Source organism: Giraffa tippelskirchi, chromosome 11 (genome assembly GCF_054371585.1).
Source record: "Giraffa tippelskirchi isolate mGirTip1 chromosome 11, T2T-mGirTip1v1.2.pri, whole genome shotgun sequence".
NCBI classification, from domain to species: Eukaryota; Metazoa; Chordata; class Mammalia; order Artiodactyla; family Giraffidae; genus Giraffa; species Giraffa tippelskirchi.
This window is the reverse complement of record NC_137285.1, coordinates 62,670,161-62,691,701: the sequence shown is the minus strand read 5'-3', so window position 1 is coordinate 62,691,701 and position 21,541 is coordinate 62,670,161. Positions and strand designations below refer to the sequence as shown.

At 36.3% G+C, this 21,541-nt stretch overlaps 1 protein-coding gene across 10 annotated transcripts in view; it reads right to left on the bottom strand.

The window, feature by feature from the left end:
• Positions 1-21,541, bottom strand: part of ARFIP1 (ARF interacting protein 1) — a 135,802-nt gene that overhangs the window by 36,154 nt on the left and 78,107 nt on the right. For 4 of the 10 annotated variants that reach the window (XM_081543654.1, XM_081543655.1, XM_081543656.1 and 1 more), the window contains 4 exons: positions 20,120-20,215; positions 17,712-17,824; positions 11,892-12,113; positions 5,303-5,460 (listed from right to left, as the gene is read on the bottom strand). In XM_081543654.1, the coding sequence (XP_081399780.1) occupies positions 5,303-5,460; positions 11,892-12,113; positions 17,712-17,824; positions 20,120-20,215 (589 nt within the window). Of the gene's footprint in view, positions 1-5,302; positions 5,461-11,891; positions 12,114-17,711; positions 18,164-20,119; positions 20,216-21,541 lie in introns of all 10 variants that reach the window. The other 6 variants (XM_081543660.1, XM_081543658.1, XM_081543659.1 and 3 more) reach the window with 3 other exon arrangements.

Sequence of the window (21,541 nt, the reverse complement as noted above, 5' to 3'; positions counted from 1 at the left end):
AAGATAAATATTCTTCATTGCCATGGGGTATAACTTTAAATAACAGCAATTAATTTAAACACAGTCAAAGTTATAATACTGACATTAATTTTTACATCCAGTTTGCAGATGGTGTCAAAGTAAAACTTTCCCTAAGAGCTTTCCCTAAGAGCTAAAAGTGCTCACTACCACCAGGAAGAGAAATATACTAAGTTTTCAAAATGCAACTCTTCACTTCAAGGTTGCCAGTCTGAACTGAGTCCATACCAATAATGTTACTGATAGTTAGCTACTTTATGTCTTATGTAAAACTTATAGGAAACAGGTGTCCACATCTGAAAAGTTCTGACCACAACTGGCTCCCTTGTTGGTGCTGCTCTGGAGAAGTCTTGAATAGGCTGTTATAAGATTTTCTATGCATGAAGCCCCGACAGCTAGGAAATACTTGTACAGTGCATAATAGGGAGCGTTAAAAGGCCACCCAGACATCTGCCTAAACTGCCACTTTCTGTGCTGATCAAATAGCTGACCCTTACCCTAAAAGTCAATACATTCTGGTTTTGACAGAGAAGAAAATTCAACGACTGAGACACTTTCAGTCTGGGGTTCTTTCTCAGTGTTATCCCTCGGCAGGCAATGTTTTAGTGTTACACTAGTCAACGCCTCAGCTACTCCAGAAACGGCACAGAAAAGTGAACCACCAAGCTAAGCTTACTGAATAAAATCATATACTGAAATTTCAATATGAGAATCAATGATGGGTAAGGTCATTATTGTTGCTGATTTTTAAAGTAGATACAGAGGTTGTGTAAAGGTTTCCTGATAACCAGCTATCTAGTATATATAACTTGATTGATAATTTTGTTCAAAAGTTTCAAACAAATCTATATTATTGGATAAATTGAGATTTTTATATCACATTATACATTAAGTCAGATTCCTCATCATAAGATGTGAAAGCTACTTTTTAAAATTAGATGTGAAAATTTGAGATTAGTCCAATTCAAGTTTGAGGCCTGATGATCAAAAACAGAAGGCAGGAGCTCACGAAATTTCACTTGACTTTGAAATCGGTTCCAAGTAAATAACCCACTTAACCTCTAGAGGCTTATTTTTCTCCTTTGCAAATTAAATATAAAATGTTTTGTGTATGGTAAGTGACATCTAATGTCTTTTTCTCTAATATGGGTTAATATTTTTAGAAACATGTTAGAAATAAATGCTGAAGAGGAAGATATTACATGCTTCAAATAAAATATACTTTATATTTAAAAATCAGGATAGGTGGACAATTACAAAGTACAGAGACAGAAACTAGATTCACATAGTCTCTAAACTGGGATACTTTCAGAACAAAAGAAATTTCAACTTCAAAACTACAGATATTAGAACAGTCTTTTTTAGGTTAGAAAATAAGAATGTTTAAAATGATTATGAGATAAAAGGAAAAGTATTCATTATGAACAAATTAGGATACTATGAAAATGAATAGACAGATTTGGAGAAGAAACAGCTTACAGAAATGAAAATATACATAATAAACATATATCTTTTGAAACATACAGGCAATATTCATGAAAGGATTTAAACAGAGATTGGAAAACCAGCTACTGGGAGTATTACTGAAGGATATTCTATTGGGACATCCCTTCAATGTTACCGAGCAAAATCACACTGATAGATTTCTTCATTTTTTCCTGTCTTCTGATTTTAATACTATATTACTAAATTCTTCAAACAATAAAGGAAAGCAAAAAAAAAAAAAAAAAACCAAGTCCAAAATTTAAATAAGGCACAGAGATCCATTTGTGCCCTTCTCCCAACAGACAACCCCAAGTACTTGTCTTGACCTTCCTTTCCAAGTCACTGAGAATGAAATGTTGATACTAAAATGAGAGCTACAAACACAGCATAGGATAGAAGTATCTCTTCTTATGCAAAGATCAAAAGTAAACTTACCAAAAAAAAAAAAATCTTTCACTTCCCAGGTGGTCCAGTGGTTGGGAATCCACCTGCCAACGCAGGGGATGGGTTCCATCCCTGGTCTAGAAAGATCCCACACGCCACGGGGCAACTAAGCCCATACACAACTACTGAGCGTGCACTCTAGAGCCCAGGAGCAGCAACTGCTGCAGCCTGCACTCCCTAGGGCCCGTGCTCTGCAACAAGGGAAGCCACCACAATGAGCCCATGCACAGCAACCAGAGTACCCCCTGCTTGCCACAACCAGAGGAGTCCCACACATAGCAACAAAGACCTAGCACAGCCAAAAATAAATGAGTAAAAAAAAAAAAAATCCCATTCAAAATTGTCAAAAATAACAAACAAACAAAAAAATGAAAAACAGAGTTGAAATAACCCTAACCAAGGAGGTGAAAGACCTATATGCTGAGAACTATAAAATACTGATAAAGAAACTAAAGATGATTCAAAGAAATGGAAAGCTATACCATACTCTTGGTTTGTAAGAACTGGAATTGCTAACATGGCCATTCTACCCAAAGCAATCTACAGATTTAATGTGATTGCTATTAAAATTATCCATGACCTTTTTCACAGAACCAGAACAAACAATCCTAAAATTTATATGGAACTCCAGAAGACTCAGAATTGCCACAGCAATCCAAAGGAAAAAGAACAAAGCAGGAAGCATAACTTTCCCAGGCTTCAGATACTACTACAAAGCTACAGTAATCAAAATAGCACAGTATTAGCATAAAAACAGACACATGGATCAATGGAACAGAATAGAGAGCCCAGAAATAAACGCACACGCCTATGGTCAATTAATCCTTGACAAGGGAGGCAAGAATATACAATGGAGAACAGAGAGTCTCTTCAGCAAGCTGGTGTGGGGAAAACTAGAAGGCCTCATGTAAATCAGTGAAGTTAGAACACACCCTCATACCATACACAAAATAAACTCAAAATGGCTTAAATACAAGACATGACACAATAAAACTTCAGAAGAGAACATAAGTAAAACATTCTGACATAAATTGTAGCAATGTCTTCTAGGTCAGTGTCCAAAGGCAAAAGAAATAAAAGCAAAAATAAACAAATGAGACCTAATCAAAGTTATAAGCTTTTGCACAGCAAAGGAAACCATAAACAAAATGAAAAGACAACCTACAGACTGGGAGAAAATACTGGTGACCAACGTGACTGACAAGGGCTTAATTTCCAAAATATTCAAACAGCTCATACAACTCAATAACAAAAAAACAAACGACCCAATCAAAAAATGGGGAGAAGATCTACATAGACATTTCTCCAAAAACATCCAGATAGTCAACAGATGCTCAACATCTGCTCAACATGCAAAGATGCTCAACATCTCTATTTATTAGAGAAATGTAAATCAAACCTACAATGAGGTATCACTTCATACCAGTGAGAACGGCCATTATCAAAAAGTCTACCAAAAAAAATAATTCTACAAATAATAAATGCTAGAGAGAGTGTGCAGAAAAGGGAACCCTCCTACACCGTTAGTGGGAATGGAAACTGGTACAGCCACTATGGAAAACTATGGAAGTTCCTTAAAAAATTAAAATTACTCAACCATAAACAATAATGAAGTACTGCCATTTGCAGCAACATAGATGGATCCAGAGATTACCACACTAGGTGAAGTCAGAGAAAGACAAATATCACATATCACTTACTTGACAAATAGCATCACTTATTTGTGAAATCTAAAAAATGATACAATTGAACTTACTTACAAAACAAAGAGAGACTCACAGATTTTGAAAGCAAGTTTATGGTCACCAAAGGGAAAAGCTGGGGAGAAAGAAAAACTGGGAGTATGGGGAATTAACAGATACACATCAGTATGTATATATGTATATATATATAAAGTACATAAACAACAAGGACTCACTGCATAGCTCAGGGAACTATATTCCATATCTTATAATAACCTATAATAGAAAAGAATATGAAGAAGAACATGTGTGTATGTGTGTATACTGAATTGCTTTGCTGTGCACCTGAAATTAACACAATACTATAAACCAACTACACGTCAATATAAAGAAGATTTCAGGAAAGAGGGTGTGTGTAAAAAGGCAAGCTATTTAAAGAACATGGTAATAACTTTTTAAAGCTTCAACTGAAACTATGTAAGTGTTTATAAGGTACAAAAATGTTTTGAGCAACTACTATCAATTAAAAAAAAAACAGTTAACTTTCCATGTGGTTTAGGCTTTTAGTCATGTAAAGCATAAGGACATATATACTTAAGAATAAGCACTCAACTGCAAAAAGACTAGATACATTTAGCACTTTCACAGGCACTTCTTATATCACTAAACTAAACCAAGAGGCCAAAAAGTAAAGTTATACACCAAAAAGGTAAAGTATCTACTATCTTTGGCTATGCTATAAAAAGTATAACAGAAAATAAAGAAATCAAGTGTTCAGAGGAAAAAAACTTTCAGGGGACAAAAATGAGTGGGGGGAAAAAAACTGGGTCTGGAATCAGAAGTTGAAAAATGCTATCATAGATCTGCTGCATTTTAGACGTTTCTAAGCATCTATTAATATGTATTTTGTTTACCTAACAGGATGGTTATGAGACAGAGAAATCATGTGTGTGGAAGTGTGTAAAAAAAGTATGAAAATACTGTATTATAAACCACCATGGAAATACAAGGCAAATAATTTATGTAAAAAATAAAATCTGGAAGAGTCTGAAGACTGGTTATAATCTGAATAACTAACAAAATTATGGAGGCAGAAATGAGCTTCTATATCCAAAGGAAACTGAAGCTGCGCATCTGGCTGTTGCAGAAGCACTGTACTGCCTCCAGGGGAGCAGCGGTAGGACGGCTGAACAGGCAGGCTCAGGCCAGAGTGGAGAGGGCGTCTGCTATCGACCTGGTGGAAAACAAGGCCCTGTCCTCTGCCAAGAAAGCTGCAGCGGCGAGCTCCCCTACCTTCCTAATCCAGACAGGCCGAGTTTGGGCACATGACCAGGCTCAACTGGATACTCTCAAGGCAATGAAGCAAAGTATTCAGGAGCCTTTGGAGTTTTTATTAATGTGAGCTGTAGCAGCATCAAGTGCCAGAGGTACCCAGGCGTCAGAACCCTAATGAGATTCTTCTGAGGCATTATTTTGGCTTTGGCTCTTGCGCATTTCTAGAACTGTTCTCCTGCCTTTTTATTAGCTCTGTGGGCTCTCCTACAGTACTCTAATAATATATTCTTTTTCTGTTCATATTGTCCAGAGTTGGTTTCTCTTGTTGGCAACTCCAAATCTTACCTGAATTACGTATTATCTGTAAAACAAACAATATAATGAAAATCTATATTTACCTGGCACTTTCATACTGTTTCACAGTCATTAATGTATCTTCAATTGTCTTATTCACCAAAGTGTTTACACTGGCAATGAAAAAATTAATGGCTCCTAGAAGAGTCTCTCCATTTTTAGCTAGCAGCTTCTGGGTATCTGCATTATAGCCAAATTCTTCCTAAAACAACAAAAAAAGTCACCTTAATTTATCCAGCTGTAAATCAGTAAATGTGACTAAAGAAAGTCTCAAACACATCACTATTGGGAAAATATTTGATTTAGAAATCTAGCTATAGAAGTTTTTTTTTTCAATGTTTAAATAAATAGGAATGTAAATCACAACTAGCTATACAATTACAGAAAAAGTCTAGTAAACCAAACTGTCATTAGCTTAGATGTACAGCTAAAATCAAATAATTTTAAAGTTAAACTACTTTGTACTAGAAAGAATATTTTCATTTCCACGTTTTGTTTCTATTATACTGTAAGCACAGCTGTTAAGAAGAAAAATATAGCAGATTATTAATCAGAGAGGCTTTAACTTTCACAACCAAATTAGGTAACAATTGGCTAAAACTTTCAGACATAAAATAGACTACAATTTCTGTGTTTTGACTGAATCTCCTCAAAGTATAAATATTAACAATACACATTTCTTTGTAAACCTAGTGACCAACTGACTCTCAAGCTCAGGTCTATCTGGACAAACAGCTGAGGAAGGATCACTCAACACCAGTTTTAGCTCATTCTCTCTGAATAAACTGAGTCTTGGCTTAGCAAACATTACACACGACTCCTTAACATATGGACAGCAAGGACTAACTAAATTTCCAGCAGGGAAAGCTTTCCAGTCTAAGTCTGACTAATTAACTGATTATCAGGAACATATCTGACCAAACAAAAACTTTGATCATATCAATTTTAGAACTGAATATATGAGGTATATCATTTGAGAATTCTGACTTTGTTAAAAATACTTTTAAATTTCAAGTGAAAAAAAAAATAAAAGACTATGTAAATAGCTTCTCCAGATTTCCTTGTGGTAATGCAAACAAACCAAACGTGCTTATCTCACTATTACATAACTCTCCTAGGCAATGCTGTCACTCTTTTGTTGTATTATCTTACTCATTTTTAACATGGTAGGAAAAACTGATGAGTCATAATGAAATAATTCCTAAGATGATGAAACAGCAAAGTGTCTTAAGATACAGGAAAATAAGATCATTAAGATCCCATACTGTGTATTTGATCTCCAATGGACTCATATGGTAGTTGCAAGATAAAACATTTTATTCTATTTAAAAAAATTTAGTAAATTTATCATTGGAAGATCTCTAAGAAAGAATAAAAGTCATAAAATAGCAATCCTTACGAAGAGAAATGCTCAAATAAGAAACTCAAAAATTAAAACTCAGTCCTCTAACTTTCCTGGTGGCCAGTGGTAAAGAACCCATCGGCCAGTGCAGGAGACGCGGGTTCAACCTCTGGTCCAGGAAGATCCCACATGCTGCAGAGCAATCAAACCTGTGTGTCACAACTATTGAACCTGCGCTCTAGAGCCCAGGAGCCATAACTATTGAGCCCACGTGCGGCAACTCCTGAAGCCTGAGGACTCTGGAGCCCGTGCTCTAAAGCAAGAGAAGCCACCAAAAGCCTACGCAGCAATGAAGAGCCAGCACAGCCAAAAATAAAAACACAAATACATAAATAAAATAAAGAAAAAAACAGAAAAAAATTAAGTTATTAAAAAATAAAACTGAGTCCAACAGACTTGAATCCCCTTCATGGATCACAGCCTTGTCACAGAGAAGGGGCTTGTGTAACTCAATGAAATTATGAGCCATGCTGTCCACACGGGCCATCCAAGACAGACAAGTCATAGTGAAGAGTTCTCACAAACTGTGGTCCACTGGACAAGGAAATGGCAAACTACTCCAGTATTCCTGCCTGGAGAACCCCATGAATAGGCTAAAAGACAGGATGCTGGAAGATGAGCTCCCTAAGTCGGAAGGTGTCCAATACACTACTGGGGAGAGCGGAGGACAATTCCTAACAGCTCTGGTGGGAATGAAGCACCGAGGCCAAAGCCGGAATGATGCTCAGCTGTGGGTGTGTCTGGTGGTGAAAGTAAAGCCTGACGCTGTAAAGAACAATACTGGATACGAACATGGAATGTTAGGTCCATGAATCAAGGTAAACTGGATGTGGACAAGCAGGAGATGTAAAGTCTGAACATCAACATCTTGGGCATCAGTGAACTAAAATGGATGGGAATAGCAGAATTTAATTCAAATGGACATTATATCTACTACTGTGGACGAGAATTCCTTATAAGAAATGGAGTAGCCCTCATAGTCAACAAGAGTCTGAAATACAGTACTTGGGTGCAATCTCAAAAATGACAAAATGATCATGGTTCGTTTCCAAGGAAACCATTCAACCATTCAACCATTCACTACATCACAGTAGGCATGTCTATCCCCCAAGCACTGATGGCGAAGATTAGGTATGACCTAAATCAAATCCCTTATGATTATACAGTGGAGGTGACAAAGATTCAAAGGATTAGATCTGATAGAGTGCCTGAAGAACTATGGACTGAGGTTTGTAATACTGTACAGGAGACAGTGACCAAAACCATCCCAAAGAAAAAGAAACAAGAAGGCAAAGTGGTTGTCTGAGGAGAGTTTACAAACAGCTGAGGAAAGAAAGAGAATCGAAAGATAAGGGAGAAAGGGAAAGATATACCCAAACGAATGCAGAGTTCCAGAGAACAGCAAGGAGAGATGAGAAGGACTTCTTAAATGAACAATCCAAAGAAATAACAGGAAAACAATAAAATGGAAAAGACCAGAAATCTCTTCAAGAAAACTGGAGATATCAAGGGAACATTTCATACAAGGACAGATCCTTACCATTTTGTCCTTTATCATGCCTAACAGAAGTAGAAGAAATTAAGAAGAGGTGGCAAGAATACACAGAAGAACTATACAAGAAAAGTCTTAATGACCTAGATAACCATGATGGTGTGGTCACTCACCTAGAGCTGGATATCCGTAAGTGTGAAGCCAAGTGGGCCTTAGGAAACATTACTATGAACAAAGCTAGTGAAGATGGAATTCCAGGAGAGCTATTTCAAATCCTAAAAGATGATGCTGTTAAAGTGTTGCACTCAATATGCCAGCAAACTTGGAAAACCCAGCAGTGGCCACAGGACTGGAAAAGGTCAGTTTTCATTCCAATCCCAAAGAAGGGCAATGTGAAAGAATGTTCAAACTACCACACAATTGCACTCATTTCACATGCTAGCTAGTTTATGCTCAAATTACTTCAAGCTAGGCTTCAGCAGTATATGAACTGAGAAAAATTCCAGATGTACAAGCTGGGTTTAGAAAAGGCAGAGGAACCAGAGATAAAACTGCCAACATTCATTGGATTGCAGAGAAAGCAAAGGAGCTCCAGAAAAACATCTACTTCTGCTTCACTGACTACACTTAACCCTCTGACTATGGGGATCACAACAAGCTGTGGAAAATTCTTAAGTGATGGGAATACCAGACCACCTTACCTGTCTCCAGAGAAACCTGTATGTGGTTCAAAAAGCAGTAGTTAGAACTGGACATGGAACAGTGGCCTGATTCAGAACTGGGAAAAGAGTAAGGCTGTATATTATCACCTTATTTATTTAACTTCGATGCAGAGTACATCATGTGAAATGCCAGACTGGATGAATCACAAGTTGGAATAAAGACTGCCAGGAGAAATATCAACAACTTCAGATATGCATATGATATCATTCAAATGGTACAAAGTGAAGAGGAACTAAAGAGACTCTTAATGAAGGTGAAAGAGTAGAGTGAAAAAGTTGGCTTGAAACTCAACATTCAAAAACCTAAGATCATGGCATCCAGTCCCGTCACTTCATGGCAAACAGAAGGAGAATAAGTGAAAACAGTGATAGACTTGATTTTCTTGGACAACAAAATCACTATGGGTGGTGACTGCAGCTAAGAGATTAAAAGATGTTTGCTTCTTGGAAGGAAAGCTATGACAAACCTAGACAGTGTATTAAAAAGCAGAGTCATCACTTGGGCAACAAAGGTCTATATAGTCAAAGCTATGGTTTTTCCAGTAGTAATGTATGTATGTGAGAGTTGGACTATAAAGGAGGCTGAGTGCCGAAGAACTGATGCTTTCGAATTGCGGTGCTGGAGAAGACTCTTGAGAGTTCCTTGGACTGCAAGGAGAGCAAACCAGTTAATTCTAAAGGAAATCAAACCTGAATATTCATTGGAAGGACTATGCTGAAGCTCCAATCCTTTGGTCACCTGATGGGAAGAGCCAACTCACTACAAAAGACCCTGATGTTGGGAAAGATTGAAGGCAAGAGGAGAAGGGGGTGGCAGAGGATGAGACAGTCAGACGGCATCACTGACTCAATGGACATGATTAGAGCAAGTTCTGGGAGACGGGGGAGGAGAGAGGAGCCTGGTGCACTATAGCCCATGGGGTCACAAAGAGTTGGACATGACTTAGAGACTGAACAATAACAACAAGGGACTTGAATACTGAGGAGTAACCTCTCAGTTTTTTTTTTTGTTTTTTTTAAAGGACTTCTCAGACAGTAAAGCGTCTGCCTACAATGCGGGAGACCGGGGTTCGACCCCTGGGTCAGGAAGATCCCCTGGAGAAGGAAATGGCAAACCCACTCCAGTACTCTTGCCTGGAAAATCCCATGGACTGAGGAGCCTGGTAGGCTACAGCCCATGGGGTCGCAAAGAGTCGGACACGACTGAGTGACTTCACTTTCACTTTCTTTCATATCTGTAAAATAAAGGTAGTAAAAGTACTACTAACTAGGACTGAGCATCAGATGAGCTAACACACATGTAAGGAACTTAGAGCTGTATCTGATGTCTAGTAAGTCCCCAGTTGGTGTTAAGTAATATAATTAATAGACTCTATTCAATGTAGCAAAACTGATAACACTGCTGTACTTCCCCAGATCCTATACTCTGATCATCTCTTTCCATACTGTGGGGATTTTTCTCTGGGTCACACCTTCTAAAGATTTCACTTAAAGAGACAGGAAGAGACAGAAAGGCCTGAATATAAATTCCACTTCCATCTTTTGTTTTTCATGATTTTATAAAAACTACCTAACCATCCTGGCCTCCATTTCCTCATCTATAAAATCGGGATAACATTTCTTCCAGTGTTATTAGAGAAATTACATGGTATAATGGCTAAAAAGCACCTGGCCCATCACACTGAAATTGTGGATACTCAGTAGTAACAGCTGCTATAACTCAGCTTCCTAAATATTAGTTTCATTCTTCTTTTTGTCTAGTGATTCAGTTAGAAGTGAATCTCAATATTTATCTCAATATTGTCATGTCTAGCCAAACTTTCTTTGTCCAAGATTCTAGATTATTAACAAATAATTTAATGCTCTAAATTATCTAACTTCTCAAGTTATTAGTCTGTAGGGGATTTTCGTAGAAAAGGGATTTCTACATCTTTTGATTCCAGGTGAGGAAAAAAAGATGTATAAGGAGTAATTTAAGGTATCATTAGATGGGACTTCCCTGGTGGTCCAGTGATTATGAGTCCATCTTGCAATTCAGAGGACATAGGTTCTATCCCTGGTCCAGGAAGATCTCACATGTGGCAGAGCAACTAAGCCCGTCTGCCACAACTAGTGAACCCAGAGGCTGCAACTACTGAAGCCTGTGCACTCCAGGGCCCATACTCCCAAGAAGAGATGCCACTGCCGTAAGAAGCCAGCACACCACAACTACAGGGCAGGCCCTGCCTGCTGCAACTAGAGAAAACCCACACGCAGCAACAGAGAGCCAGCCAGAAAAGACACCGTAAGAAATGGTTAATAACGCTTTCTGCTGCATACTTATATAGATATACACACAAAAATAATTCCACTCTAAAATTCATAATTTACACTAATGATTTCAGTAAAAGTGTATCACAAACGAAGTCAAGTAAGTTATTTGTTTGGACATTCAGAGACTAGGTAAGAGATTTTAAACATGCTATGCTAAAGTTGCTTCAGTTGTGCCCGACTCTTTGCAAACCTATGGACCACAGCCTGCCATGCTCCTCTGTCCAGGGGATTTCCCAGGCAAGAATACTGGAGACAGTTGCCACTTTCTCCTCCAGGGGATCTTCCTGACCCAGGGATCGAACCTGTGTCTTCTGCACTGGCAGGCAAGTTCTTTACCACTAACGCCACCTGGGAAGCCCCAATATTTTCAACAGGTGCCTGAAATTTACTGTTTACCCACACACAGTTATTTCATGATTATATATGATTCTTTCTAGGCTCAAGCAGGCTGAGGACTCTTTTTCCTTTCCTCTAACCAAGTTCCCTTTCCCTGAAACCTCCAGCTGACATTTTCTTTGGATCAGTATTTTGGCAAAAGTCCGCTGGGCCTTCTTGAAAATTACATGAAATATCTTAAAAGAATACAAGATTCCAATTTTATTAAAGAGTTCAACACATCAGAAATGTAACAAATTGCCTCTTAGGACACTCCTATTGCCATTTTCACCCCTCTCCCCTCCAACAGTTATTTCAAATAATCTTACATGGAGTTCTAGTGATTTTAAACTCAGGTCGGCAAACGCATCTCCAAGTTGCCTTTGGGTATGCACCATCTGGAAAAGCTGGGTCGACAGGGTCTGAGCCAGTTTTAGAATATTTTCGTATTTTTTCTTGTTATCTCTTAATATATCAATCTGAGCTTCAAGTTCAAGGTCCACAGTTCTTGATCCACGGCCCAGCTTCTCAGAGATAATTTGTCGGGTGCACTAAAAGTAGAAAGATGTATTTTGTTTAGGAAAAAAATAAGAACAAAAGATAAAAGCAGTAATCCAAAGTGCAAATGATGAAGCAAAGGGTATACACCATTTTTGGCTTCAAACAAGCCAGCCTAACAAACTGCAAACTTTCAGTCCCCTTTAGACGTTCATCAGGACTCAGAAAGTAAATTTACCAATCATGCTTATTAGCTATTACTAATCAGAGAAATTTTTAAAACTTATCTAGCTAATTTATATACTGCCAGATGAGTTCTCTCATGTAATCATATTTCAAACTTTGTGCATTTTGGTAGATGATTTAAAACAACTGACATACTTAGCATTGATTTAAGAATACTGGACTATTAATATAGGAAAAATAAGAATACCAAAACTCTACTCTCTTATTAGTTTCAAATGCTTTTTTCCCTTCTAGCTTTCCCTTAAATAGCTGTGTATGTGTGTGTGAGCAGGAGGAATGAAGGCAAGAAAGGAAGGAGAAAGAAGGGATGGAGAGGAGGGAAGGGGGAAGGACAGAGAAGGAGGTAGAGATTAGAGATTTCTGAGTTCTTCTTCTACTTTTGCATAGATAAAATCGTATTACACTATGTTATTCTATTCTACGGTATTCTATTTCTGTCCCAGCAATGATACAAGAGCTTACAGTTTTCAATTCACTACTCAACAATACATCATAAGAGCAACCATATAGGGCAATTAATATAATCATTATCATTTAAAGTTAACAAAAATATTCTAAAAAGTAGTAAATAAGCATTGCAATTTTTAAAATTTACAAATCTGTTATTTTATCATATCTTTTAAAGTTTTGGTTACAGAAGTAGTATCTGTTGTAGAAGTGAAAATAATGAATGAAATAAAAATGAATGTCCTCTTCCTTTAATTCAACTAGATAGTAGAAAACTATTAATAAGACTCTCCTTTAAACCTATATAATCACATATATAATATTTTTAAAGTAAACATGAGACTATGCTATGCTATACATAATATCCAGAGCATTCTTCTAAGAACAAATATCTTGAAACTTTTCCTTGTCAACACATATAAATCTATTATTTATCCTTTTAATGTTAGCATATATGTTACTTACATTTTTCCATTTAAAATTGAATTCCCTGACACTCTCTATTATCATCAATTAAGGATCTTTACAAATAAACTTTTTTTAACAAAGGAGTTCTTTAAAAAAAAAAAAAGTAGAGAAATTAACTCTATAGAAAGTGATAGGAAGATGAAAGGCCAAACTCACAGAAGGGATAAAACTATTTCTATGGAAAACATACAAACACTCTTTGGAGATGAAAAACATATAGAGAACATTTAACTGCAGACTTTGTGATTTTAATGAGAGAAACATCAGCAAGTAATATTTGAAATGGTAACAAGATCAAGATATACCACTCATTTCCACTTTTCTTCCACACAAGAATTTTCCCTATGCAATAGAATATTATCAGAGGCATTTACCTATTCTTAAGCCAAAGCATGTGGTACCTTCCATAGCAACCCAGATATAACAGTCTGTTGAAAATCAAGAAGCCAGAATTCATTGAAGGAACTTGGCAGACTGGGCAAAATGAAAGAAATGTCTACTTTTGTCTGAGTGGTCATTTTTTTTACAGAAATAATGGTGATAAGCAGACAGTAAGGTCAAAGGTTTAAGGAGGAAATTTTTTTTGTTTCCAGGAAGCTATGGCAATGGGAAAAGTGAGGCAAGAGTATAAGGCATCAAATCTGGACACCTTAAACAAGTTTTGAAACTGAACTTACAGAGCTTATATTCCAATACAGATATCTAACCACTCTCAAGGAAAATCTAAGTAATCTGGAGGTGAGAAGGCTACAGACAGCCTATGTGGGGCTTTGTAAAGAAAGCTGCAATGAGAAAACATAAAGTTGCGAGGCATTTCCCCACTCATCAGGGTCCCAGAGCAAGTTTCTCATAGGATCGCTGAAAAACAGAATTTTATTTAAGTTGCTTCCTAGTAAATACTGAAATTGAAATGCAAAATCGAAGGTATATATTATAAAGCAAGTTTAAAACAGAAGACAATTAAAAATTCTCGGTTCTTTACCCTTCTCCAAAGTCCCTGCAAATGCAGATGACTTACCATGATCTGTGGTCCTGTCCAGCTTTCCATATGAATTAAGAATTTATTTTGAGGATTAAAGGACAAATGAAGCAAAGTTAAACAGGCAGGAAAAAGCAAAAGTAAATTATTGGTCTACAGAGATTTCCTACTTGGGAGAGGATAAAATAATGATAAATAGTGTATAAAATACCATGAATCACCACAGCACAGGCCATGAATTTACAAGATAATCACTGGATACTCTAGTATTTAAATAGCATCAAGAGCTTAGAATAAAACAATTAGGTACAAGGAAAAGAATAAGCTAATGGCAGCAAAAGACTGATACTATATTAAGAACGTTGTTAAGACTGAAGGATAGGGACAAAGGGAGCATAAAAGTAAGTATCAGAACCTGAACAGTGGAAACAGATAAACCAGTAAATAAATAAGACAATACGGTAAGAAAGCCAGGAATGAAAGTTTAAAAGATACTGGCTTTAAGCCAACAAATATTAATTTGCTAAAGGTATGAATACTGGTGGCAAGTTCTTAAAACATTTTTAAAAATAATTTAATGTTTGGAAGAGATATTAAATAGGTCTGAATGCTAAAACTGAGATTGTTCTTTAAAAAATAAGATATGACTTCTACAAGTACCCTATTCTATATTTGCAAAATACAAAAATGAACAAAAATGATAAACCAGAGTTTATTATTCACATTGATTCCTGCAGATGAGAAAAAATAAGAAAATAAATAAATCTTGGATTCAAACTGTATAAATAAAATCAGGTACATTAAAATAATATTTAAGAAAATAGGTTCAAGGCCTAAACTTAAAATCACTTCTATTACATATTTGGTTTTAATCACCAGACTATCATGGAGCCAATATTAGCACTTCCTTTATTAAACACCAATAAAGAAGTGCTAATATTCTCTTTGAGTAAAAGCTTTAAAGTGTCTGCCAGAGAACGGAAACAGAAGAAATTAAAAACAAAAATCATGAGGAAGCTGAAGTCCATGAAAGAGGATCAAAGTCACAGCCAGAATCAAATTCCTCAGAGTAAGATGGATAATAAGCACAAATCAGAATCAACACTTAAACGATTATCTTAATGACAATGAATGTCCCATGTCGGCTCATAATTTGGACTAAAAAGGTCAAAAAGACAGAAGAACAGAGTTGAATGTCAGTCCAGACACACTGAGCCACAAACTCCATAAAATCATGTAAGCTAGGACTTTCTCTCTTTTGACTAAGATTGAGACACAAATTATTCTGATGAAAAAAATTTTTCAGTTAAAAATACAATGATCACTCTGAAAGAATGATAACTCCTACACATAGTACTATGCCATGTGTATACATTATGAAGTCTGGTTATTTTCAATAACAGAAAATCTGAATGTGGTATGTTAACGTAGAAAAAGAGTGAAAGTGCTAGTTGCTCAGTCGTGTCTGATTCCTTGCAACCCTATGGACTCCTATGGACCATAGGCTCCTTTGTCCATGAATTCTCCAGGCAAGAATACTGGAGTGGGTAGCCATTCCCTTCTTCAGTGGATCTTTCCGACCTAGGGACCAAACCTGGGTCTCCTGCCTTGCAGAAGGATTCTTTACCATCTGAGCAACCTGGGAAGCCCCATGTTAACGTAGAGAAAACTATAAACTAATAATGATTCAACTCTGATTACTGTAGAAGTAAAAGAAGAAAAGAGCAGTTGATAAACACACACATACAGGAAAAAAAAGATAAGCAACAAGGAAAACACAATTGACACAAGAGAGGAAGGCCAAAATGACAAAAAATTAAACAATAATTTGTAAAATTAGGATTATTAGGATTTGGTTCAAAAATAAGACCTGTATTCTTTAGGCTCAAAATGTGTGGCTAAATTTCAGGAATAAATGAACAAAGCAATGGCTGAATAAACGAATTTAATAAATAAGTGAGACTCAGTCTGGTATGAAAGATAAACAAGTGAAACGAAAGGGAGTATGAAGGGGAATTTCAGGCAGTGGGCAAATACAGCCCCGTGAACAAAGCTGTAGAGGTGTGAGAAAGCACAGCTTGTTTAGGAAATCTCTGGATAAGCTGGTGTGGATCACGAGATCTGCGGGTGGAAGAGAGGAGCAGCAGGATAAAAATGGAAAGGTAGATGGGGATCGAGTGAAGGATTTAAGGAAAATGAACCATGTCAGGCAGAGCAGGATATGTAGGATGAGATAATTTGTTGAGAAGCTACTACAGTAATGTAAGAGAGTAATCACATGACTGTGAAAGCTGAGATGGAGACAAGGATAAAGTCAAATAATATTAAGGAGGCAGAGTCCATTTAATAATTAACTGGGTATGTGGAATCAGTGAGAAGATGAAGCAGACATCTGAATATTTGGATGAACTGCTGTGATATGAAGGAGTACAAAAGGAAAAACAGTATTCATGGAATGAGAGAATCTACATCCTTGAGAATGAAAGGGACAATGGGCAAACAGAATATCCTGGATGAGAACAGTTGAGCAGGCATCAAGTTTTGATGGCTACCACTGGCATTTCTCAGTTCTACACTGACATGAGCTAAATAATTTTTGGAAAGTTTCATGCAGCAGTTTCAGGGCACTTTTATCATCATAAGAAAAACTGTAGTTTTGTGGAAAATTGCAGATCATACTTTAAAAATACTAACTGAAAAAATAAATGTACTTCTGTATTACTCTTTAGAAGATACGTAAGAGACTCCTGTATAAAAATATAGACAATTCCTGATTTACAAACCACCAGGCCCACTACCAATTCACAAACAGAGTGAGTGTTAACGCTGATGCTCTAAACAGAACAGTTAGAGTTTTCATCCACTTAACTATTCTACGAATTCTACTGTCTCATCCCTGTTAAGATTCAAAGGTACTAAGTGAATTTGGGGTTTGAGCTATCTATTTGTAACACATCAAATATAGCTGTATTGCTTCAGAGTAAATTTTGCTTATTTACTTTAGGAGAATGTAAGAAAAATAATCAATACTTACTCTGAAGCAATACACTTAACAACAATAAACCTTTGAAATCCAATCATTTACTGTGTGTACAGTTTAGTGCTTAGTTATTACAATAAGACCAGAGAATTCCAAACTTTGGAAAAACTAATATACCTCTCCTGACATTCCGCTGCTATAAAGTATCAAAAAGATGGAGGTTCTGACAAACATATCTATGGCAGTTGGACAGCTAAATGTACTCCCAGACAACGTATCTCTTCTTCAATTATGTGTCATCTGTCAATTAATAAGAACTTTAGTAGCTCTTTTTAGAATTCACCCTACTGATTTTTTAAACTACATTTATGCAAAGATCAGTAAGACAAAATATTTTTAATTGTATATTTATGTTTAAAGAGCATTACTCTCTCCTATACATTTATATAACTGCAAAATAATAATTTGAGTAACATTCAAATGAAATTCTTAGAGCTACTTGGGGTGGAAACATTAAAAAAAATTACAAACCTTGTAGGTATTTAGACTCCATTTTCTAACAAGTTCTAACTTTTCCATTGCAGGATTTTTAGTTTCATCTGCTAGAATAACTGGCCCACTTTTTGTCTGTGTTCTCTGGCCACCTGTAACACCAGAACAAAAGATAAAAATGCAAACCACACAGACAAGTAGAAAGAAAACAAAACACTGATGCAGTTCAAATTAAACTACTTATGCCTTTAAAGAAATAAGAAGGTTCCCACAAAGTAAAGGACTAGAACTTCTTAGAATTATTTTAAGGACGATTTCCTGATAATGTAAAAACAAAAAAAAATGGTTTGTCAAGTTCAGTTCCGTTGTGTCCGACTCTTTGCAACCCCATGAACCACAGCACGCCAGGCCTCCCTGTCCATCACCAACTCCCGGAGTCCACCCAAACCCATGTCCATTGAGTCAGTGATGCCACCCAACCATCTCATCCTCTGTCGTCCCCTTCTTCTCCTGCCCTCAATCTTTCCCAGCGTCAAGGTCTTTTCGAATGAGTCAGCTCTTCCCATCAGGTGGCCAAAGTACTGGAGTTTCAGCTTCAACATCAGTCCTTCCAATGAACACCCAGGACTGATCTCCTTGCAGTCCAAGGGACTCTCAAGAGTCTTCTCCAACACCACAGTTCAAAACCATCAATTCTTCAGCACTCAGCTTTCTTCACCGTCCAACTCTCACATCCATACATGACCGCTGTAAAAACCATAGCCTTGACTAGATGGACCTTTGTCGGCAAAGTAATGTCTCTGCTTTTTAATATGCTGACTAGGTTGGTCATAACTTTCCTTCCAAGGAGTAAGCATCTTTTAATTTCATGGCTGCAATCACCATCTGTGGTGATTTTGGAGCCCAGAAAAATAAAAGTCTGCCACTGTTTCCACTGTTTCCCCATCTGTTTGCCATGAAGTGATGGAACCGGATGCCATGATCTTCGTTTTCTAAATGTTGAGCTTTAAGCCAACTTTTTCACTCTCCTCTTTCACTTTCATCAAGAGGCTCTTTAGTTCTTCTTCACTTTCTGCCATAAAGGTTTGTCCATCTTCTTAAAAAAAAAAAAAAAATGCTGCAATAGGCCTTCTTCTCTAAACTGCTATTTACTTCAAGGAAAATAAAATTTCCACAATTTATCTTATAACCTAATGATTCTTAAAAAATTGTCATTAAAAATCTGAAAGGCTCACAGTCTTCACAGTGATCTCCTTTCATTGTACTACATAGAAGAGACCAACAACAGAATGTTACCAAAATTTTGGAGGGTTTAAAAATACTATAACTTTAGATACTCATTAAAAATATCTTACTGTAGTATAAGAGGTTTTGTTAAAACAAGACCTTCATTGTGCCTCAATTTTTTCTCAAGAAACCCAGCACTTCCCCCAAAGCCATAATTAATACAGGCAGTATAAAGCCCTGATAATGCATTACTCCAACAACTAAGAAATTATGACAGAACAACAACCCCACAACTACACAGTTCCTCACAGTAAAATAGTTTCCACAGAAGAACATGCTTAGTAACAGTTATGATACTAATAACTTGGGATAGAAACATCACAATTTTAAAATAACAATTTCAGAAAAACACAACATTTTATAAAATTGTTTTAAAAGGTTAGAGTTGGCAAAAATTTCTTCTCTCACCCCTATAGCCAGGCCAGGCTTTACCACAGTTTTACCACAATCTAAGAAGGAGAACAGTATATAAAATCAAATGCATCTAAGAATTTACAAAATTCTCACATAAACAAAATATAAAATATTAACATTTCATGTAAGAAGAAACACAGAGTTTACTTTTTGCCCTGTTTTTATAGTCCAGCAATATTAAAGTGAAAAGCAAATCCAATGCAAAGAAATAGGTTTTTCCCAGTACTTTTCACTGGGCATAACTGGAAAATTACATAGTATTTTGATGCAATTTGACAACTAGTTGTTAAGTCCAAGTTGAAAACAGGAAGACACAACCTTTTCCACTTGATTCATTCCAAATAATGAACAACCCAACTGTTGAAAGTCCTTTTTTATTTAACTGAAAACAGATGGCAGAGCTGCAAAGCCGAGAGTTTAGGATCAAATAAGTAAAGCAACAGTTTCCAGAGCGAAGAAAAGAAAGGTAGATTAAAAATGAATCAAACTTTATAGTGTTTTTTTCTTGTAAAGTTAATTAAATTTCATGTTTGAGATTGCGCCTAATAAACTTTGAAAAGCCAGAAAGATAAGCTATGGCTAGAGAGATTACTTTCCTTATTGTTAAAAAAAAAAAAAAAAGCAGCCACCAAAAAAGCCAGAATAACACACACCTAAGAATATAAAGCAAGCAATATGAAACTGAGTGAGTTAGTTTAGCTTCAGCAGTAGCAAGAAGGGCTTTATCCAACCAGTGCAGTGAGTACCTGCGGGAACAATTAAATCACTTCCTTGTTGAGCCAGTCGACCAGCTGCCACCCTGCTAGGAGACATAACAGATGGCAGAGGCGGTGCTGGGGAACCTGAAAAGGCCAGACATTTCACTGTGAAAATGCTTCTCTTCCTCCATATAATATACATTTTGAATATAGCTGTACTGACATTTCCTTTAAAATATTCAAAAAGAGGATTAAAAACTGGGAACTAATATGCTTGCTTTCATGCAGAAATGGATGAGTAACAAATGGATGCTTCTAGGATGAACTCTTATATAAACTTTTCATACAACTATTAAAACCAAACAAAACACAGAACTGTAAGAAGAAATGTGGTAAGATCATGTTTAAGCAGGACTTTACCTGGACTTTGCTATTTTCAAATCAATTAAAAGTATGTGATTAAAGGACACAGCTGGATGGTCTTAAAGCTTAACTCAACATTTTATAACTTGCTACTCTAACATAGGGAGGGAAGCTCCTCAAGTAGAAATCCAAAGGCATGTAACACTTGCATCAGATTTATCATTATCATTCACAGAAATGTGAATGAATCAGCCTTCACAGAAATTATAGCCAAAGATTTCAAATCATAAATCAAGTATCACCTAGACAGATTACTGCTACTTATAGTATGGATGCAAGGGGTTTCCATCAATTATGTCATCTTGGAGCACATCAGAAATACAGACCTACTTAACTAGAATCTGCATTTTCACAAGATCTTCAGGTGATCTGTATGTGTTTTGAAGCCTGAGAAGTGATAATACAAAGTGTTATTCTGATTAATCATAAGACTTCTGAAGCTTTTAAAACATATCTGAGACATTCCACAAGATCTACTGATTATCACTGAAACAGGTTATCTTTAAAGCTTTTTTATTAGATTGATTTTCTGGTTTTATTTATTAGATAAATAAAAATAGCATATATTTAAGGTGTAAAAAGTGATTTTTTGATATATGTATACACTGTGAAATGATTACATCCATCACCTCACATAGTTACCTTCTTTGTGTGTGTGGTGAGAAAACTTGAGATCTATTAGCAAATTTCAAGTATACGTTATTATTAACTATAGTCACCATGCTGCTCATTAGGCAACAGTAGTTTTTTTAAAAGCTACTTATTTTCAAACACAACTAAATTTGAGAACCTGAGGAAAGAACACAATTCTGGAATGAAACACATTGAGTTTTAAAATTCTAACTCTGGGTTTGAAATTCTGGCTTTATTTATCAAATAGTATCAGGAACACCCTGGCAAATTAATCAACATCTCTGAGCCTTAGTTTTTTTAAAAAGTAAGAAAAACTGAGTACCCAACATTGTTGCTAATGTCCAGCATAAAACTACAGCTTCAATTGATTATTTTAACTTCTAAAGGTTGTATGCCTTTAGGGAAGTGATCACT